The sequence below is a fragment of the Camponotus floridanus genome, unplaced genomic scaffold (genome assembly GCF_003227725.1).
Source record: "Camponotus floridanus strain SB8 unplaced genomic scaffold, Cflo_v7.5 scaffold3, whole genome shotgun sequence".
NCBI classification, from domain to species: domain Eukaryota; kingdom Metazoa; phylum Arthropoda; class Insecta; order Hymenoptera; family Formicidae; genus Camponotus; species Camponotus floridanus.
The window spans coordinates 5556003-5580406 of NW_020229436.1; the positions used below are offsets into that span (position 1 = coordinate 5556003).

At 26.7% G+C, this 24404-nt stretch overlaps 2 protein-coding genes across 4 annotated transcripts in view; one reads left to right on the top strand and one right to left on the bottom strand.

The window, feature by feature from the left end:
• Positions 1-24404, top strand: part of LOC105250327 — a 224586-nt gene that overhangs the window by 24763 nt on the left and 175419 nt on the right. The window lies entirely within an intron of this gene.
• Positions 650-21035, bottom strand: LOC105250326 (DNA ligase 1-like). The gene is made up of 18 exons (XM_011256347.2): positions 20995-21035; positions 6097-6300; positions 5829-5915; positions 5507-5611; positions 5285-5347; positions 4894-5040; positions 4644-4721; positions 4265-4453; positions 4024-4110; positions 3471-3842; positions 3156-3350; positions 2922-3005; positions 2494-2700; positions 2262-2351; positions 1735-2040; positions 1490-1555; positions 1101-1209; positions 650-837 (listed from the first exon to the last, which is right to left on the bottom strand). The coding sequence occupies exons 2-18, from the start codon at positions 6209-6211 to the stop codon at positions 828-830; spliced, it is 2310 nt and encodes a 769-aa protein (XP_011254649.2). The 5' UTR covers positions 6212-6300; positions 20995-21035; the 3' UTR covers positions 650-827.

Genomic DNA, 24404 nt, shown 5'->3' on the forward strand with positions numbered 1-24404 from the left:
ATATTTATAACATCTTAATGACAAAATCGGAGATCTCTCTTTTAAATTAAAAGTTTGTCGAAGGAAATTATTGATCATAAAAATATCATAATTATATAAGGTAATGATGATCATAATTAAAATATCATAATGATATTTTAATTGAAAACGAATTTTTTTCTATCTATCGCATAACCTTACTATATAGTATACAAAATATTTCTAAATTTTTTTGTGAACACGATGTAAATTTGAATCTCTAAATTAGAAATATTTGTAATATTAATTGGCAAAAATAATAGTAAATAATTTTTTTTAATATTATATATATATATATATGATAATTTTTTAAGAATTTTGAAGTAAACAAGTGAAATTAATCAGTGTAATGATCTTTCTTTGTATTAAAGTAATGCGTAATTACATTTAAATTCAATATAACAAATATCAGTTTTTCTTTACATCGTGTATCACATTTATTACACTAATTGCCTAGATATATCTATAATATCACATTTTAATGACAAAATTAGAGATTTTTCTTTTAAATTAAATGAACTTAAAAGTTTGTCGAAGGAAATTATTGATCATAACAATATTATATAAATGAGATTAAATTAAATGAATAAAGAAACGAAACTAAACGAAATCAAATAAAAAATCAAATATTTTCTCTATTATAAGCGATGTAAATCGATTTTACACATCGTGTATAAATAAAGAGCTAACTCATCAAACTTTAGGCAAAGTGTTCAGGGTGGCACCATTGTAGATGTATACCGTATTTTGGTTGCGATTTTATTGCTTGTCATATACTACTATTAAATCTTGCGGGCTTCTGCATTTCCTTAAACAGTCCTGTAAAAAACAAATTTTTAAAATTAATGCCATTACAAGTATAATATCTTTTATGATATTAGTACACTTTAAAGATAAAATTCGAATATAAAAATTTGAAGTTAAATCGAAGAAAGGAACAGTAATGTATAAGTCTGTTATTTTAATGAAACATATATGCTTAATGTTATATTTTTAGTGCTAACGAATTTCAATAATGTAACGTTGTATATTTCGCTCTTTTACTAAATCTTTTTCTATAAAACATACATCTTTTCACTTACTTATTTTTTTTCATGATCTCATCAATCATGTTCTTTATTGTGCTCAATTGTGCATTTGTATCCTTTTCTATTATTGACGCTTCGTTTGTATTTACACTCATTTTTCCAGCTGAATTAAAAAAAAGAGAGAAATTGAGAATATTAATCTAGAATTTATTCTATAAAAGATATATTTAATATTATTTTTAATGATAATAAATATAATTTTGAAGGAGGAGTGCAAGTTAGAAATAATCATAAAATTTATCTTGATGAAATATATGCACATATAGTTTTGTTAGTGTTATTTTTAATGCACGAATATTTTTTCCATAATGTTGAATGTATGTACATTTTATTCTTCTATAACTATTTTATTAGTTGCAATAACATATATTTTTCCTACTTACTCGTTAAACCTTTTTCTATATTTTCTCGTTCAGACTCGAGGAAAGCGGAAAGCTTAGAATAGTAATCTGTAAAAGTTATTTTGATGTACATATACACATGCATACATAGTTAATGTTATTTTTAATGCAAACGTTTAATGCAAACATTAATTTTATAATGTTGTATGTGCATTTCGTTCTTTCGATACTTATTTCTTTTCAAAATAATAGAAAAATAAATAGAAAAATAAATTGTTATTACTTACCTTCGAAGCTTTTATCTTCTTTGTACGTTGTTTCTATAGATTTTCTCAAATTCTCTAAGAAACATAGTTTTTTTATCGCTTCTGTATTAATTTCTCTATTGATTTCTTCTATTCTTTTATCCGCTTTATTGACTTTTTTATCTTTTGTGTCTGTAATCTTCTCCAATATTGTTTTGCACGTTTCTGTAATTTCATTCATTTTCGCTTCTAATTCAATATTTTTACTCTTATTTTCTATTTCTTTGGGCGCTTCTATATTTTTTTTCATCGTCTCTGTTTTTTTACCTGCTATTATAATTTCTTCGGCTGAATTGGGGGAAAAAAAATTATCTATGAAGTTTATTTTAACAAACTACATGTATACATACTTAATGATAATTTTTAATGCAAACAGCAATTTATAGAATTAATTTGCAGAATATTTATAGAATTAATATTCAAACGCATATTAATTATATAATATTGTATGAACATTTCGCTGTTCTGTGGATCTTTCTTTGCAGAAACATATATTTTTTTTTACTTACATTGGCATCCTGTAATTTCTGCGGCCCCTTCTAGATCTTCTAGGTCTTCCATTGATTTGAAGTAGGAATCCAGAAAATTATGAATTTTATCTATAAAATTTTGATGAAATAAATATACATATTTAATATATTATTTTAAATGCAACAAATACTAATTCTATAATGTTGTATGTATGTTTTGTTCTTTCATGTCTGAATCTATCTATGCAAAAACATATTTTTTTGTACTTACCTGGGTATGTTTCAGATTCTTTGTCCTTTCTATCTTCTGTGTATTTAATTACCTCCTTTCTTTTTTTGATTGGTTTTATATTTTCATTTATTTTCTTTATCTTTTTTTCGATTTCGGTATTTTCATTCATACTTTCTATTTCTTTGGCCGTTTCTATATTTTTTTTCATCGTCTCTTTTTTTTTACCCGGTATTATAATTTCTTCGGCTGAATCGGGGGAAAAAAAAATTATCTATGAAGTTTATTTTAACAAACTACATGTATACATACTTAATGATTTTTAATGCAAACAGCAATTTATAGAATTAATTTGCAGAATATTTATAGAATTAATATTCAAACGCATATTAATTTTATAATATTGTATGAACATTTCGCTGTTCTGTGGATCTTTCTTTTTGCAGAAACATATATTTTTTTTTACTTACGTTGGCATCCTATAATTTCTGCGGCCCCTTCTAGATCGATTTTCAATGAGTTGAAGTAGGAATCCAGAAAATTATAAATTTTATCTATAAAATTTATTTTGATGAAATAAATATACACATATTTAATATATTATTTTAAATGCAACAAATACTAATTCTATAATGTTGTATGTATGTTTTGTTCTTTCATGTCTGAATCTATCTATGCAAAAACATATATTTTTTTGTACTTACCTGGGCATGTCTCAGATTCTTTGTCCTTTCTATCTTCTGTGTCTTTAATTACCTCCTTTGTTTTTTTGCCTGCTTTTATATTTTCATTCACTTTCTTTATCTTTTTGTCGATTTCGGTATTTTCATTCATACTTTCTATTTCTTTGGCTGCTTCTATATTTTCTTTCTCCTCTTTGCCTGCTGTAATTTCCCCGGCTAAATAGGAAAAAAAGAACAATTGTTATTTTTAATGCAAATATTAATTTTAAGATATTGCATGCACATTTTGCTCTTCTATATCTGGATCTGTTCAAAAAATATATTTTTATTACTTACCTTTGAACTCTTTATCGTATTTGTTTGTTGCCGTTTCTTGTTTGCTCGGATTCTCTAAAATTGACATTAATTTGGCCAATTTTTCATTTATTTCTTCTATTTTTTTGTTTTGTTGTTCATTGATTTCTTCCATTTTTTTGTTTTGTTCATTGATTTCTTCCATTTTTTTGTTTTGTTGTTCATTGATTTCTTCCATTTTTTTGTTTTGTTGTTCAGTGATTTCTTCCATTTTTTTGTTTTGTTGTTCAATGATTTCTTCCATTTTTTTGTTGTATTTCACTTGTTTTTCACTCATTTGTTCTATTTTTTTGACGATGTCTGTATATTCACTTGTCTTTATGGTTTCGCTGGTTTCTTCTACATTTTCTCCAACTGAATTGAAAAAAGCGAGAAATGAAAAATAGTTTATAAAATTTATTTTAACAAAACGCGAATATACACATACTTAACATTATTTTTAATCTAACAGATATTATTTCCTTAACATTGTATGTACATTTCACTCTTTTATATGTATATATTTAGCAAAAATATATATATTTTTTGTACTTACTTTTGTCTTTTTTATTTTCTTGGTTCGATTCTCTCTTTTTTCGGGCGCGATATTCGTCCTCATATTTCCTCATAAATGCAAGGCAATCTACAAAATTTTCTTTGATAAATTTACATGCATACATACTTAACAATTTATTTCTAATACAAACGAATATTAATTCACGAATAATAATATTATATTCACATTTCGCTCTTCTATACCTGAATCTTTGCAAAAATATATAATTTTTAATATTCACCAAAATATTGTTTTTCATATGTGTCTTTATATTCCTTATATTCGTCCTTATATTCCTTCTCAAATGCAATTTGATGCATTTCATGTAGAATTGTTAGTGCTCTTATCCAGTTATCATTTTCAACCGATGGTTCCATTTCATAATCTCCAAAAATACTTTCTATTTTTTCGGTTTCCGTATCTTCTCCGGCTGAATCGAAAGAAAGGAAAGAAATAAAAAACTGTTATTTATAAAATTTATTTTTACAAAATACTTATACGCATATTTAATGTTATTTTTGCTAATGAATATTAATGTTATGATATTGTATGTTTCGCTCTTCTATCTTATTATACTTTAAATCTTTATTTGCAAAAATATGTACTTTTTTTTTACTTACTTTTGCCTTCTTTATTTTCGTCGTTCGATTCTACATCTTTTTTTATCTTGAAGATTGAGTACAATTCAGAAATATAATCTACAAAATTTGATAAAATACATACATACATACTTTATATAATGTTATTCTTGATATAAACGAAGATTTTTATAATTAATTCTATAATTCTACAATTATGTTATATATTTCGGTCTTCCATATACCTGTGTGGATCTTTCTTTGCAAAAATATATAAATTTTTTTTTGTTACCTTGGAACTGTTTCTTGTCCACCTCCATTTCATCTTCCTCATCATCTTCATCTGATCCACTTCCTGTCAGCCTTTTTATGAGCTTTTTCAATCTTACATCTTTTAAAATTGTTTCCCAAGGAGGCAAGTCAGGTGTATTGTAATCATCTTTTTTTAACAAGTTTATATTTTGCGGTTGAATGAAAAAAAAGAAAGATTAGGAAAAATTATCTATAAAATTTGTCTTACATATGTATATATATATATATATATATATATATATATATATATATGTACATAATAAAACACATGTATATATATATGTATATATATATGTACATAATAAAACACATGTATACATACATACGTACGTATAAGATCCTTATATGCAAAAACATATTTTTTTACTTACTTAAGAATTCCCTCCAGTTGAATTTCGCAGATGGAGTTACCGAATAAGAGACCGATGTAGAAGCTACATATAAAATTTATTTTGATGAAACACATATACGAATATAACGAATATTAATTTATAATGTTGTATGTATACATTTCGTTCTTTTACTTGATGCTGCGTGCGTGTGTGTATGTGTATGTGTGGATCTTGCTTTGCAAAAATATTTTTTTTACTTACCTTCGTCCTGCTTATCATCTTTATCCTCTTTATCTCCCTCGTACTTTTTATTTTCAGTAGCTTTATTGACTTCCTCGGTTCCTTCGACCTCTTTTATTTTTTCTCCTGTTGAATTGAAAAAAGAGAGAAATTAGGTACAAAATTATCTATAAAATTTATCTTTACAAAATTAGATGCGCATACTTAATGTTAATGAATATTAATTACATAATATACATTTCGTTCTTTTTATATATGCCAAATATCTTTTTGTGCAAAAACATACATATATATATATATATATATATATATATATATATATATATATTTTTTTTTTACTTACTTTTTTCTTTGCTTTTTTCTTTGCTTTCCTTTGATTCTGTATTGTTTGGTATTAATACAAAATGACAACACAATTCAGGAATAAACACTATAAAATTTATTTTGTTAAGACATATATACACACATACTTAATACTATTTTTGATGGAAAGAAAGACAGATATTAATTCTATGTATAATGTTGTATGTACATTCCTTCTATATTTTGTGTGTGCGTGTGTGTGTATATGTGTGGATCTTGTTTTGCAAAAATATTTTTTTGTCACTTACCTTCGTCATCCTCATCTTTTTCGTATTTTTTATCTTCTGTTCTCTCTCTACTCATCTTCGGCATTTTGTTGCTCGGCTCTTTAGTTTCGTTCATTTTCTCAATCTTTTTGTCCATTTGTGTATTCACTTTTGTTTCTTTGGCCGCTTTGAAATATTCGCTACTTATAATTTTCCTTTTTTGGCCCTCTTTTATATTTGCTCCTACTAAATCAAAGAAAGAGAGAAATTAAGAACAATTATCTATAAAATTTGTCTTAATAAAACACATGCACATATACTTAATATTACTTTTAATAACAAATATTAATGCCGTAATATTATATGTACAGTTTGTTCTTCTTATATTTAGATTTTTATTTTCAAAAATATATATTTATTTTATTTATTTTATTTATATTTATATATATTTTATTTATATTTATTTATATTTATATTTATTTTATATATATTTATTTTATTTATTTTATTTATTTATATTAAAAATATATATTTATTTATATCTTTGTTCATTCTTTCTATTTCTTTATTCGTTTTTGTATTTTTACTCATCGTGTTTATTTTTCTTTAATTGTATATTTTTGCTCTTTGTTAATTATTTTTAATTAGAATTTTTTGCCAAAATCTAATTCTATAAATAGAAGCAAAATTAATAAATATTGACAAACCGTTCCGAATTATACATTAACTTTTTTAAGTGACTGATTCTTTTTTGTATGTATAACTTTTATAAATGAAAAATTGTGTACGTGATATGTATATGATATTTTGACAATTCATAAATTATAAATATTAATATCTATTAAAATAAAGCGAAAATAGAAATGTACTTTTAGAAAAAAATTACACAAATTACACAGAATAGGAAATCTAGATATTTTATAGAAATTTATTGAAAAAATTTAAACGTTATTAGTAATTTAATATTGTGTGTATTAATATGTATGAAAAAGAAGGGAAGGAAGAAAATTAATTGTTTATTTAATAATGTATTTATGAAATATAATTTATATATATTTTTCACTTGAAAGTTTTAACGTTGGCTTTAACATTTATAGCAATAATAATCTTCTTGTGATGATAAAATTAATGATGCATATTTCATATGTGATATTTACGCTAATAATAATATTAATATTTGAGTCGTAGAATTTATTCACAAAGTATTTAGAAATTAACATACGTTTCTAACACGTGTTACACGTGTCCATACTCATATATGTCACATAAATATTTATGTATAATACAGTGGAATCTTGTTTGTCTACCGGGTGTCTTGTAAATCCTATCGCTCTCAGGGAAACATCCCTCTTTTCTATTACAACGAATACAGTTAGACATTGGATTAATGAACATCGTTAACGATTATTAGTCGATCTGGCCAGATTCCAGAAGCATTTGAAGACGCTGATTTTATTGTCTTCCAATGACTTTGATTCACACATGCTTAATCGATTTAGCTGTCGTTCGCAATCACATAATTATTTTTATTTTATTCTCTCTTTTAGATATAATTTGTTGTGAAATTTTCATGTATTCTCTCAGCTTAAAATTGCAGAAAGTAAGGTTGCACGAGATACCAAGATTAGTCTTGATATTGTCTTGTCTTGTTTTGAATTTCAAGACAAGATCAAGACAAGATTTTTAATTAGTTATCAAGACTAATACCAAGACTAAGACTGTCAAGATTATTAGTCTTGTCAAGATGATTGGTTCTCAAAAAAACTAAAATATTTATATTTGTAAATGAAAAATCACTATATACGAATTTAAAAAAATTTTATTCAATAAAAACATTTATATTAATAAATTTAAAAACATTTAATATTAATACAATATAACATTTTTATAAATTAGAAATCAAACTCGCAAATTTTAGACATTAAAGAGCATTTCACCCAGGAATTGATGCACATTAGTGCTTTTAAAGATTTACTTTGTAATCTGGTTCTATTTTTTGACATCGTCAGAGTTCCTACTGAGAAAAGTCTTTCTACTGAAACGGACGAGACAGTTGAACTTAAAATGTCTCGAGCCATTTTTGACAATGTGGGATAAATATGAACCTGATTTTTCCACCACTCCAAAATATTTATATCTGCACATTCTCTTGGAGTCTGTAAATAGTTATTAATTTCTGTTTTCCATGAAACAGTAAATGTTTTTTTATGTAAATAGACGACATTTATATCGATTACATAGTAATAATTATAATTAAAATATAATACAATAGTAATAATTATTTCAAATTATATTACAAAAATTATGTTAAATATTATTTAAATAATTTTTTAATATTAGATAAAAAATTGTTAATAAAATCGAGACAAGACAATACAAGACGAGATTTTTGCTACCAATATTCACTCAAGACCAAGACAAGATTTAAATTTTTCAAAATTTTCAATACCTATACAATATTTTTACGAATATTGTCTTATCTTGGGTCTTGTGCAACCCCAGCAGAAAGGGAGCGTATTATTTAATTCAACCGTCATTTTTTGCGCGTATCTCGCGACTCAAGATTGTTCGTCCTCGCTCGATACATATTTATAATTCGCGGAATTGTCGGAAATGTGCACCGAAAAGGTATCTCGCGATAATCGTGTCGGATGAAACTTTGATCGTCCGCTGCAAGGTTTTACACGCGAGCAGCTTAAGTAAATCTGCGTGCTTGATGAAGGCAGATGAACGGACGGACATCGCATCGATAATTTCTATCCCGGAGCGATGTGCGGAAGGTCAATTATGAATTATGCGAAGCTATCGCCCCGGAAGCCCCGGTCATCGAGCGCAGGCCGGGGAGAGGGGAGGAGGAAGGGAGGAGGGGGAGTCTAGAACCCGGTAATTGCTAACAGAAATTGACGTCGTTTAAAGATACAATGCAAACGTGACGTTCTCTATTATCGAAACGAACCCTCGATAGTTAGCGTGCAATCGAGAAATGGCGAGCTCGAGAGGGGGGCTTTAACAGCTCTTCCGTGTTATTAAACGCGCGATTTTTGCAGGTCGCTCCACGCTTAATAGTCGTCGCGTTTATGATAAAGAGAAAAAAAAATATGTCGCAAATCGCTCCGCGCGCACTTCGATTTATCGTTGCAGTAATAATGAGGCATGATCGAAAGGTCGAGGATCACTATTTTTCAATAAAACACTTTCGAAATATGAATATTGTTATACTATTTTTTAAATATTCCAATTAATATACCAATTTAGTAAATAATTTCTTTAATATTCCAATTCATATATTAATTTTTTATATAATTTTATATAATTTTATTATATTATTTTATATTTTTTTTATTTTATTATATTATTTTATATTCTATATTTTTTATATTATTTTATATAATTTCATATAATTTTATTATATTATTTTATATTAATTATTTATATAATTCTTTTATATATTAATAATTAATTTTTTAATATTCCAATTAATATACTGATTTTTAATATTCCAATTAAGTAATAGTCGAATAATTTATTCGCGATTTAAAAACAGAAACAAAATAAATCCTGCTATTGGATTTTACTCAAAAAAAATGAAGATATGAAGGAAATAGATGGACGTTATCCGGTGGAAAGAATACCAGAGTGCAATGAAACATCAAGAGCTCATATAAATATCTCCTTAGACTCGAACTATTTCCTCGTGCCAACGGAAGAAACAATTCTGACAACTATTCGCCATTTCTCATTACGAATGCGGTAATTCGACCAGAGTTGCACGCGATATCCGCCGGTTATCTTGTATAACACGCGAGTGAAAAGCGCCCATCGTGGGACTTTGCGGGGGCACTCGTTAAGATTAAACGAGCACTCGGACGCCCACGCAAAATACGCGAGGCACGTGTGCGTCGCGTTTGTAAACTCACCTTTATCGATCATGCCGTGTCTTTTGAGGGGGACTGTGTTTCGAAGAAGATGAAAAAAAGCGCTTCCGATGCTCGGTCTGGCCGAGAACGTTATCGATCTCTCGAATCTGTCGTATTTTTAAATTTTTTTAAAATTTCTTTTAATTTAATTTAATTTTTATTTTTTGACATAAGGAGACTGAAAACAAGCAACTAGTAAAAGAGAGATTCCAACTAAATATTACTAATTTGTTAAAATTATTTCTCTGGATATTTAAATAAATATATATATATAATTAATACATATTAATTAATATAAATTTATATATATATATATATATATATATATATATATAATTAATACATATTAATTAATATAAATTTATTAATATTATTATTGCAAATATTATGTACATTTAACGTAGAAAATTTATGAGATAGATGAAATTATTTGTTGAGTATAAGCATTTGGACGTAAAATAAATTTGCAGCTTTCGTAATTTTTGACGGATGGAAATGAATGATAAATATAATAATTTAATAATAATAATTTAATACGTATAATAATGACGATAACGATAAGCCTTTTTTTTAGTAATCTTCCTCTTTTTTTTTATATCAAAATTGCCCGTGTTTGAAAGTTTAATCACTCAGGATGATAAATATGTTATCATTTAAATACTAAATATGTTATTATATTATATCATTTAAATATTAAACACGTCTCATAAATATGTCATCATTTAAATACTAAAATCTGCACTTGATCAGAAGTGTTTCTCGTGAAAACATGATTCTAAATCGATGCGAACTATGGTATCGCGCAAAATTGCACGAGACAAATATAATTATATAATATGTGCATCGCGAAGTAAAATTACAGATATATTCGCTTTAATTTTGATTAATCAATATGTAAACAAATTATCGTAAATTATTTTTCCCGTCGAGTTTTTTTGAAAAATCCTCTTCAATCTTGCCCGATCTCCATCACAAGCGTTATCATGTGTTGCTCGATTCATGAATTTTAATCGGTATTATATCTGAAAAGCGCGTTCGATGGACTCGCTTCGCCTCATTTACGAGCAACTCGTTCGAATAACTTGTTGTAAGTCAGTGTTGAAAGTTTAAAACCGGGTTATACCGCGAGATAAAGAGATGTTGCATCATATCTATGGTGTTTTCCCATATACGAGGCGTCTAATGGGACAGACGATAATGAAAACAAATGATCTTCGCCATCGTCCAAGACTATTTAATAGTACGATAATGTTGCGTTTGACATATATAACGAATTAATTCGCGAGTTTGAAATTTTACTCCGAAAGAGAGAAATTCGCCACCGCGCGAAATCTTTGTTATTCTTATATTTCAACGATAGCAAATATTTAATTTTTTTGATGTCATCATGTTAAATAGAAATTTTTGCTAATTATTATATTTTATTATATTATTTTTTATATTATATTATATTTATTATATTTATTATATTTTTATTTATTATTATATTTATTATTTATTTATTATATTTTTTATTATATTGTATTTATTTATTACATTTTATTTGTTTCGGAAAAGAAGTATACGATCAAAACTATTCTAAATTAATACATGTATAAAGAGTTAATTTTAGTAACATGCTTCCAAGATAATCAAATCTTCATTCAATTAATATCGAGTTTGTTAAATGACGACTTTATAATTAATTTAAATTTTAAATTTTTTAATTAAAAATTTAATTGCATTCATTTTTGCACGACTCTTTAAACATAAGGCATCTCTAACATCTTGAAAATTATCTACAATTCACATGCATGGCCCTTCATCGAAGCGCTCGTGTCGGGATACTTTTCCTCGTCTCTTGAAATCCCGGGTTAAAGAGGTCTCCGAGGCCTCGCGATTGTTCAGCGCGTTTAAAAGCCATCCAATTTGCGGACAAGGCGTTTTCCCGGCCGGTTTCTTGGGGTCGCGAGTGCGCTTTAAGGTCGCATGCCGCAAGTCGACGCGGCCGGCAACTAACAGCAGGTCAATAAGCCTCGTTCTCGGGGCCAGAACGCCCCTTTCTCTCGCTCTCGGCTTTAAAACCCCGGAGATATACCGGTCCGTGCATCTCTCGCGCGCGGCAAATACCTTGGACAGAGCGCTATTATTGCACGATCCTTTTCATTCCGAGTTATGTCGTACGAAATTGCCCTATTGTGATGTTATCTACGGTGTTATCGACGTGCGCAAATAAAGCTCTTTTCGCGTTTTAAGGTAACTTGGAGAATCTGTCAGACTTGCAGCCTCTTGTACACGGTGTGAATCGTAGTTGCAATTGGTATCTTTGAAATTACACATGGTAATTAGGAGGAGAATTTTTTCGGAGAAATTTTGGATTATAAAATAGAATGAAATTAAAATATCAATAGTTTAATCAATAAAATTAAGTTATTAAAAAGTATGTTTCAGGAGATATTTAATATTTTATTTCGACATTTATTGATATAAAATATCTTCGAAATTATATATGCTAATTAGAAGGAGAATTTTTTCGAAGAAATTTTACATTATAAAAGATTTATTGGGTGATGATGCATTTTTTATAGTTGTTCGAGAGATACCAACAATCGTTTTATTTTTCATTATACAATTTCTTTTTATATGTATTGATTTTTCTAGATAAAAGTCTCCTCTCCCATCTTTGAAATAGACTGAAATAAAAATATCAATAGTTTAATCAATATTTAAGTTATGAAAAAGTATGTTTCAGGAGATATTTAATATTTTATTTCGACATTTATTGATATAAAATGTCTTCGAAATTATATATGCTAATTAGAAGGAGAATTTTTTTAAAGAAATTTTGCATTATAAAAGATCTATTGGATGATGATGCATTTTTTATAGTTGCTCGAGGGATACCAACAATCGTTTCATTTTTCATTATACAATTTCTTTTTATATGTATTGATTTTTCTAGATAAAAGTCCCCACCCCCCTCTTTGAAATTGAATGAAATAAAAACATCAATAGTTTAATCAATATTTAAGTTATGAAAAAGTATGTTTCAGGAGATATTTAATATTTTATTTCGACATTTATTGATATAAAATATCTTCGAAATTATATATGCTAATTAGAAGGAGAATTTTTTCGAAGAAATTTTACATTATAAAAGATTTATTGGGTGATGATGCATTTTTTATAGTTGTTCGAGAGATACCAACAATCGTTTTATTTTTCATTATACAATTTCTTTTTATATGTATTGATTTTTCTAGATAAAAGTCTCCTCTCCCATCTTTGAAATAGACTGAAATAAAAATATCAATAGTTTAATCAATATTTAAGTTATGAAAAAGTATGTTTCAGGAGATATTAAATATTTTATTTCGACATTTATTGATATAAAATGTCTTCGAAATTATATATGCTAATTAGAAGGAGAATTTTTTCAAAGAATTTTGCATTATAAAAGATCTATTGGATGATGATGCATTTTTTATAGTTGCTCGAGGGATACCAACAATCGTTTTATTTTTCATTATACAATTTCTTTTTATATGTATTGATTTTTCTAGATAAAAGTCTCCTCTCCCATCTTTGAAATAGAATGAAATAAAAATATCAATAGTTTAATCAATATTTAAGTTATGAAAAAGTATGTTTCCGGAGATATTTAATATTTTATTTCGACATTTATTGATATAAAATGTCTTCGAAATTATATATGCTAATTAGAAAGAGAATTTTTTCGAAGAAATTTTGAATTATAAAAGATCTATTGGGTGATGATGCATTTTTTATAGTTACTCGAGGGATACCAACAATCGTTTCATTTTTCATTATACAATTTCTTTTTATATGTATTGATTTTTCTAGATAAAAGTCCCCCCTCCCATCTTTGAAATAGAATGAAATAAAAATATCAATTTAATCATTATTTAAGTTATGAAAAAGTATGTTTCAGGAGATATTTAATATTTTATTTCGACATTTATTGATATAAAATATCTTCGAAATTATATATGCTAATTAAAAGGAGAATTTTTTCGAAGAAATTTTGAATTATAAAAGATCTATTGGGTGATGATGCATTTTTTATAGTTGCTCGAGGGATACCAACAATCGTTTCATTTTTCATTATATAATTTCTTTTTATATGTATTGATTTTTCTAGACAAAAGTCCCCCCTCCCATCTTTGAAATAGAATGAAATAAAAATATCAATAGTTTAATCATTATTTAAGTTATGAAAAAGTATGTTTCAGGAGATATTTAATATTTTATTTCGACATTTATTGATATAAAATATCTTCGAAATTATATATGCTAATTAGAAGGAGAATTTTTTCGAAGAAATTTTACATTATAAAAGATTTATTGGGTGATGATGCATTTTTTATAGTTGTTCGAGAGATACCAACAATCGTTTTATTTTTCATTATACAATTTCTTTTTATATGTATTGATTTTTCTAGATAAAAGTCTCCTCTCCCATCTTTGAAATAGACTGAAATAAAAATATCAATTTAATCATTATTTAAGTTATGAAAAAGTATGTTTCAGGAGATATTTAATATTTTATTTCGACATTTATTGATATAAAATATCTTCGAAATTATATATGCTAATTAGAAGGAGAATTTTTTCGAAGAAATTTTGAATTATAAAAGATCTATTGGGTGATGATGCATTTTTTATAGTTACTCGAGGGATACCAACAATCGTTTCATTTTTCATTATACAATTTCTTTTTATATGTATTGATTTTTCTAGATAAAAGTCCCCCCTCCCATCTTTGAAATAGAATGAAATAAAAATATCAATTTAATCATTATTTAAGTTATGAAAAAGTATGTTTCAGGAGATATTTAATATTTTATTTCGACATTTATTGATATAAAATATCTTCGAAATTATATATGCTAATTAAAAGGAGAATTTTTTCGAAGAAATTTTGCATTATAAAAGATCTATTGGGTGATGATGCATTTTTTATAGTTGCTCGAGGGATACCAACAATCGTTTCATTTTTCATTATACAATTTCTTTTTATATGTATTGATTTTTCAAGATAAAAGTCCCCCCCCTCTTTGAAATAGAATGAAATAAAAATATCAATAGTTTAATCAATATTTAAGTTATTAAAAAGTATGTTTCACGAAATGTTTTATATTTTATTTTGACATTTATTGATATAAAATATCTTCGAAATTATATATGCTAATTAGAAGGAGAATTTTTTCGAAGAAATTTTGCATTATAAAAGATCTATTGGATGATGATGCATTTTTTATAGTTGCTCGAGGGATACCAACAATCGTTTTATTTTTCATTATACAATTTCTTTTTATATGTATTGATTTTTCTAGATAAAAGTCTCCTCTCCCATCTTTGAAATAGAATGAAATAAAAATATCAATAGTTTAATCAATATTTAAGTTATGAAAAAGTATGTTTCCGGAGATATTTAATATTTTATTTCGACATTTATTGATATAAAATGTCTTCGAAATTATATATGCTAATTAGAAAGAGAATTTTTTCGAAGAAATTTTGAATTATAAAAGATCTATTGGGTGATGATGCATTTTTTATAGTTACTCGAGGGATACCAACAATCGTTTCATTTTTCATTATACAATTTCTTTTTATATGTATTGATTTTTCTAGATAAAAGTCTCCTCTCCCATCTTTGAAATAGAATGAAATAAAAATATCAATAGTTTAATCAATATTTAAGTTATGAAAAAGTATGTTTCCGGAGATATTTAATATTTTATTTCGACATTTATTGATATAAAATGTCTTCGAAATTATATATGCTAATTAGAAAGAGAATTTTTTCGAAGAAATTTTGAATTATAAAAGATCTATTGGGTGATGATGCATTTTTTATAGTTACTCGAGGGATACCAACAATCGTTTCATTTTTCATTATACAATTTCTTTTTATATGTATTGATTTTTCTAGATAAAAGTCCCCCCTCCCATCTTTGAAATAGAATGAAATAAAAATATCAATTTAATCATTATTTAAGTTATGAAAAAGTATGTTTCAGGAGATATTTAATATTTTATTTCGACATTTATTGATATAAAATATCTTCGAAATTATATATGCTAATTAAAAGGAGAATTTTTTCGAAGAAATTTTGCATTATAAAAGATCTATTGGGTGATGATGCATTTTTTATAGTTGCTCGAGGGATACCAACAATCGTTTCATTTTTCATTATACAATTTCTTTTTATATGTATTGATTTTTCAAGATAAAAGTCCCCCCCCTCTTTGAAATAGAATGAAATAAAAATATCAATAGTTTAATCAATATTTAAGTTATTAAAAAGTATGTTTCACGAAATGTTTTATATTTTATTTTGACATTTATTGATATAAAATATCTTCGAAATTATATATGCTAATTAGAAGGAGAATTTTTTCGAAGAAATTTTGCATTATAAAAGATCTATTGGATGATGATGCATTTTTTATAGTTGCTCGAGGGATACCAACAATCGTTTTATTTTTCATTATACAATTTCTTTTTATATGTATTGATTTTTCTAGATAAAAGTCTCCTCTCCCATCTTTGAAATAGAATGAAATAAAAATATCAATAGTTTAATCAATATTTAAGTTATGAAAAAGTATGTTTCCGGAGATATTTAATATTTTATTTCGACATTTATTGATATAAAATGTCTTCGAAATTATATATGCTAATTAGAAAGAGAATTTTTTCGAAGAAATTTTGAATTATAAAAGATCTATTGGGTGATGATGCATTTTTTATAGTTACTCGAGGGATACCAACAATCGTTTCATTTTTCATTATACAATTTCTTTTTATATGTATTGATTTTTCTAGATAAAAGTCTCCTCTCCCATCTTTGAAATAGAATGAAATAAAAATATCAATAGTTTAATCAATATTTAAGTTATGAAAAAGTATGTTTCCGGAGATATTTAATATTTTATTTCGACATTTATTGATATAAAATGTCTTCGAAATTATATATGCTAATTAGAAAGAGAATTTTTTCGAAGAAATTTTGAATTATAAAAGATCTATTGGGTGATGATGCAATTTTTATAGTTACTCGAGGGATACCAACAATCGTTTCATTTTTCATTATACAATTTCTTTTTATATGTATTGATTTTTCTAGATAAAAGTCCCCCCTCCCATCTTTGAAATAGAATGAAATAAAAATATCAATTTAATCATTATTTAAGTTATGAAAAAGTATGTTTCAGGAGATATTTAATATTTTATTTCGACATTTATTGATATAAAATATCTTCGAAATTATATATGCTAATTAAAAGGAGAATTTTTTCGAAGAAATTTTGCATTATAAAAGATCTATTGGGTGATGATGCATTTTTTATAGTTGCTCGAGGGATACCAACAATCGTTTCATTTTTCATTATACAATTTCTTTTTATATGTATTGATTTTTCAAGATAAAAGTCCCCCCCCTCTTTGAAATAGAATGAAATAAAAATATCAATAGTTTAATCAATATTTAAGTTATTAAAAAGTATGTTTCACGAAATGTTTTATATTTTATTTTGACATTTATTGATATAAAATATCTTCGAAATTATATATGCTAATTAGAAGGAGAATTTTTTCGAAGAAATTTTGCATTATAAAAGATCTATTGGATGATGATGCATTTTTTATAGTTGCTCGAGGGATACCAACAATCATTTTATTTTTAATTATACAATTTCTTTTTATATGTATTGATTTTTCTAGATAAAAGTCCCCCCTTCCATCTTTGAAATAAAATGAAATAAAAACATCAATAGTTTAATCATTATTTAAGTTATGAAAAAGTATGTTTCAGGAGATATTTAATATTTTATTTCGACATTTATTGATATAAAATATCTTCGAAATTATATGTGCTAATTAGGAGAATTCTTTCAAAGAAATTTTGCATTATAAAAGATCTGTTGGGTGATGATGTATTTTTTATAGTTGCTCGAGGGATACGAACAATCGTTTTATTTTTAAGTACAATTTCTTTTTATATACAATTTCTTTTTATATGTATTGATTTCTCTAGATGAAAGCTTCCCCCTTTTTGAAATAGAATGAAATAAAAACATCAATAGTTTAATTAATATTTAAGTTACTAAAAAATATGTTTCATGAGATATTTCATATTTTATTTCGACATTTATTGTATGATATAAAATGGTATCTTCGAAATTATATAATTAGGAGAATTTTTTTGAAGAAATGTTGCATTATAAAAGATCTATTAGATGATGATGTATTTTTTGTAGTTGCTCGAAGAATACGAACAATCGTTTTATTTTTAAGTATACAATTTCTTTTTATATGTATTGATTTCTTTATATGAAAGCTCCCTCCTTTTTTAAATAGAATGAAATAAAAACCTCAATAGTTTGGTCAATAATTAAGTTACTAAAAAATACGAGATATCGAGATATTTCATTTTATTTCGACATTTATCGTATGATATAAAATGTGAAATACTCATTTTTTAATGACTTTATCTCTCAATATTTTCAAATGCAAAATAACAAGATGATTGATACAAAAAGCTGGTTTACATCATGTATAAAAGTGTAACTAAAAATGATAATTACAAATTTAACTTGCGTAATCATTTCGATCATCGTCCCAAACAATCCATCGGGGAAACAGATGAGGAAGAGAAAAAGAGACAGACAGACAGACAGAGAGAGAGAAAGAGACATCGTCTCTTTGCGAAACGAGACGCGCCGAAACCTCTGGGCGGTTTAGTTCGAGTTCTTCCTTTTTCCTCGGCCTCTCGCATCCTTCCGTTCCTCTCTCTCTCGACGTTCGTCCTCGTCCATCCTTTTTGGCTTCTCCCTAGTGGATTCTCCTCCGATATGTGTTCGTCCGTGTCACTCACACAAGGACGCTGTTCCTCGCTCGCAGCCACGATCCAAGCCGTCTCAGTCTGAAGAGCTGAAGCAGGTGCGCCGGACGCATTCTGTGCATTCCAGGGGTCTCGTCCTCATCCAGCATCACACGTCGGCCGCCTACGCGCGTCCTTCCCCTTCCCCTTCCCCCGCCTCCCGCTCACATATCGCCCCCCCGCCTCTCTCTCTCTCTCTTTCTCTCTCTCTCTCTCTCTCTCTCTCTCTCTCTCTCTCTCTCTCTCTCTCTCTCGCCTGCATCTCTCTCTCTCTTTAACGATAGCATCTCGCGAGACCGAACAATTTCTCGAATCGCGACATCGCGCTCATTACACGTGCCCGATATCATGTTCAACTCTTGTGACGTGTTATTCATTTTTAAAAGCCTATCAACAGAGATAGTAGGTTTTCCGCGTGGATATCGTTTGAGGAACGATATGTTATACGTTCTTGGTATCTTGGAGTAATCGATTCTGTCATTACGATTTTAATTCGAATCGATATTTGAAATTGATACGTTATCTCCCTCGGGTATCTCTTTTATCCAATAAACACGCCGCTCGAAGCAATGGGGCAACAGATGCGAGCTCGCTGCGATAAGCTCGCGAGATTCGTGAGATAACGAATCTATTACACGCTATGACATCGCAATTTAATCAAGTGTACTCGATATACAAGTACTTTTTAAGAAATAAAATGCATTAATCTCCCCGTGACAAGCAGTGGCATTCTTGGATCAAATATTTATAAGTGTCTTCGATTTTTCGAACTATCGCTGGGTTACTTAAAATTTAATATCGAATTTAATATTTCTATTAATTAATTATTTATTAATTATTTCAATTTTCTATTATTTAATATTTCTATTAATTAATTATTTATTAATTATTTTAATTTTCTGTTGTTTAATATTTCTATTAATTAATTATTTTAATTTTCTATTATTTAATATTTCTATTAGTTAATTATTTCGGAAATACAGGAAATAAATTTTCTTTTAAATGAAAATGCTATGTCGCGAGATAGAATCCTTTAATTTTTCACAAATTTGCCTCATTATCATCCCTTAATTTTTACAAACGCCTTGGAAAATTGTTGCGAAGGAATCACTTTTACGCGATAAAAGCTTCATTTCGAAATATTTCAATTTATTATAACATCTAAAATACTCGTAATAATAACAATAGTTTATTAAATTAATTTAATTATCGAGAGACGTTTTGTTCTGCGAGAGCGCGTTTTATTAAAAGCGGGAGGTCCCTTCTAAACGCGAACTATTTCGCGCGCGGAGCCAACAATAGGAAGTTATTATTTTCCGTCTGTTCGCGACAGATTCTGAAGGTATTATAATTCGCCCCATACCGGTCACGCGCGGCAGTTTCAGTAACAATTAGCCGAGTATCCGAGGGCGAGAACAATTGCATTTGTAGAAGGGCGTTCGCTCGGGGCGCTGTATTTATTCGGCAAAAGGTAAACCACGTGTGTTTCTGAAACGAACGCCGAGGGGCAGCAGCCCCGAAGCCAAACCCGGTGACCAAACATGGCTTAGATGGACTCCTCCCTCTCTTTTTTTTTTCTAACTCTCTGAAAAATTAAAGGATTTTATCTCGCGACATAGCATTTTCATTTGAAAGAAAATTTATTTCCCGTATTTCCGAAATAATTAATTAATAAAAATATTATAATGGAAATTATAATAGAAATATTAAATTCCGAAATAATTAATTAATAGAAATATTAAATTTATATTAAATTTCAAGTAACCCAGCTCTTTCTTTTTCATGTGCAAAAACAATCGAGGATTTTTTTAATCGTGAGCCAAGTTGAGGTTTCGCTAGCATCGTTGCGAGGAATGTGAGCAAGATGGAGCGATTTTAAAGAAATTTTTTTCTCCCTCGTATAAAATCGCGCAGAATTATGTTTAAATAATTTTCTAGGAGGATTTGTGCAGATATGTGATAAAACTAATTTTTCAACGGTTTTAAATTTACACGAAATAAAAATATATAATAAAATATAATAAAAATATATAATAAAAATAAATATAATAAAAATATATATTTTATATACAAATATATATAATATTCTCATATTTCTTTTTCTGACACTCGTCTCTTTGTCTCTTGTCTACCTCTGTTAACACACGACTTTCGATACGTGTAACGTTTCACGTCTCACTCGCAACTGCCAGTAACTACCTCTCGTCACATTATTCACACGTTTTGGGGCAAAAAGATATACGTGAAAATATTGACCTCAAGTGTTTGTGTTTATAACCTCTGTCTTACTGTCGTTTCTCTAACCGTCGTTTAATCCAAGATATTTTGTCTTACTGTCGTTTCTCTAACCGTCGTCCTATCCAAGATATTTTGACAATTCACAAATTATAAATATTAATATCTATTAAAATAAAATGAAAATAGAAATGTACTTTTAGAAAAAAATTTGAACAGAAATTACACAGAATAGGAAATATACATATTTTATAGAAATCTATTGAAAAAATTTAAACATTATTAGTAAATTTAAACATTATTAGTAATTATTAGTAATTTAACATTATGTGTATTAATATGTATGAAAAAGAAGGAGAAAACTTAATTGTTTATTTAATACCCGCATTTATAAAATATAATTTATATATATTTTTCACTTGAAAGTTTTAGCGTTTGTTTTAGCATTTATAGCAATAATTAACTAATTTTTTGTCGCTTTTTATACGAGATAGCCAAGATATTCCAGAATTTTTTTGTTATCATTCTTATATACAAGATTGCGTCGTTTTGATTTTGCATATGTTGCGTGATAAAATAATTGATTGGCGTTTTCATCAAATTGTCAGTAAGTTTATAAAATATTTTTATAAACTCTTATAAAATGGCTCTTATGATGAAAATTCATAACGATGTTAAAATATATTTATTAGCGATTTTGTGAAATCTCGAATTACATTAGTTAGGAAAAGAAACAATTGTATAAGATTAATTGTTGATATATAATTAGCCTTAAATTATTTGATAGACGCGGCTTTATTTGACGTTGGTGAAGGGCGAAGGCAGCTTAATAAGGATCAAATTATTCTGTACAATTTTATAAAACTGTATTTGTGCGCGTAGAAGAAAGAACAAATAACTCACTTGCTCATTTTAAATTTAAAAGAAACTCGAAACACATAAAATTGCATATCATAATAAATATCTAATAAATATCTGGTTTATTTTCATAATAAAATCTCGTGTGTATATATAATTCGCTAAGATACTTACTTAAAAGATATAACTTATTTTTTACTTAATTTCAAGAAATATAAATACCTTTTTATGTAAATATATATAATTATATAAATTTTTTATATAAGCAAGCTTTTATGCATAATATTTAAATTGAATTAATAATTTCGATTCTATCTTATTAATATATATTTCTTAAATAATATAATGCGTATGTAAGATAACTCACATAATATATGCGCTTTTATGAATAACTCACATTTCTTTTTCCTGACACTCGTCTCTTTGTCTTTTACCTCTGTTAACACACGATTTTCGACACGTGTAACGTGTCGCTTCTCACTCGCAACTGCCAGCAACTGTCTCTCGTCACATTATCCACGTTTTGGAGCAAATAAGTATACGTAGATACATGATAATATCGACCTCAAGTGTTTGTGTTTATAACTTCTCTCTTACTGTCGTTTCTCTAATCGTCGTTTAAAATTATCCCTCCAAGATATTTTGACAATTCACAAATTATAAATATCTAATTATTCATATTAAAATAAAGTGAAAATAGAAATGTATTTTTAGAAAAAAATTTAAACAGAGAAATTACTCAGAATAGGAAATATGTATATTTTATAGAAATCTATTGAAAAAATTTAAACATTATTAGTAATTTAACATTATGTGTATTAATATGTATGAAAAAGAAGGAGGAAAATTAATTGTTTATTTCATACCCGTATTTATAAAATATAAAATATCTTTATATATTTTTCACTTCAAAGTTTCAGCGTTTGTTTTAACATTTATAGCAATAATAAACTAATTTTTTGTCGTTTTCAAATTTACACGGAATAGCTCAGATATTCCAGAATTTTTTCGTTATCATTCTTATATACAAGATTGCGTCGTTTCGATGTTGCATATGTTGCATATGTTGCGTGATGAAATAATTGATTGGCGTTGTCATCAAATTGCCAGTAAGTTTATAAAATACTTTTGTAAAGTAACTCCCTTTCATAATGAAAACTAACAATGTTAAAATATACTTATTAGTGATTTTATGAATTCTCGAATTACATTAGGAAAAGAAGCAATTATGTAAGATTAATTGTTAATACATAATTAGCCTTAAATTATTTGATAGACGCGACTTTACTTGACGTTGGTGAAGGGGGAAGGCAGCTTAATAAGGATCAAATTATTCTGTACAATGTTATAAAACTGTATTTGTGCACGTAGAAAGAGCAAATAACTCATAACTTGCTCATTTTGTAAATTTAAAAGAAACTCGAAACACATAAAATTGCATACCATAATAAATATCTTGTTTTAAATATTCTGATAATAAAATCCCGTATGTATATATAATTCTGTAAAATACTTACTTAGAGGATATAACTTATTTTTTATTTAATTTCAAAAAATAAAAATAGCCACCTTTTTATATAAATAAATATAATTATATAAATTTTTTTATATGGACAAGCTTTTATACATAATATTTAAATTGGATTAATAATTTTGATTCTATTTTTATTAATGTATATCTCTTAAATCAACTCAATCATGTATAATGTGTATGTAAGATAATTCACATAATACATGCACTTTTATGAATAACTTGGTTTGTCGAAAAATAGTAAAAATTGTATATAAATATATTCTTTAAATAGTATATAATCATTATATATTTTTTAATTTTTATTAATTAAACAATATATATATTTCATAAATATTTTCCACATATAATTCTTGTTATTTTTTTAATAAATTAATAATTACTTATTTGTAAAGATATATATTTTATGAATTATCTCTCTCTTATATACGCAACAATGATAAGAATGAACATGGGTAACCCATTAAACACAAAGCAGTACAATAATATAAAGTTAATGTTATAATCTCATTCAACAATATGTAATTATTGCATATTACATTGTAATTATATTGCTCAATGGAAAATTATAACATTAATGCACAGACTCCTATATAGATCATTAATATCGATATCGATAATAACGTTAAATATATAATTATTTTAATCATTAAAATCATTAAAATCATTAAAATCATTAAAATCATTAAAATCATTAAAATAGAGCATCATAAATAGGCTACCATAATGCCACGTGGTAACATCGCTGGGCTAGTATAATGTATAAAAATCTATGCATTAATGTTATATTATTTTTGCTATATGTTTATCAATTAATTTTCTTATAGTATATATTATACGATACTATTATTTTCTTATAGTATATATTATACGAACCGTCACACAGGAACGATCACAGAGAGTTACACTGTTACTTTA

Bases quoted from the DNA above. Each gene is read 5' to 3' on its own strand.
- LOC105250326 (XM_011256347.2), bottom strand. From the start codon at position 6,211: ATGGACAAAAAGATTGAGAAAATGAACGAAACTAAAGAGCCGAGCAAC. The intron at 5,916-6,096 runs GTAAGTGACAAA...TAAATTTTATAG, and splicing joins AAAAGATGAGGATGACGAAG to TGTTTATTCCTGAATTGTGT. The intron at 4,722-4,893 runs GTAACAAAAAAA...CAAATTTTGTAG, and splicing joins GGACAAGAAACAGTTCCAAG to ATTATATTTCTGAATTGTAC.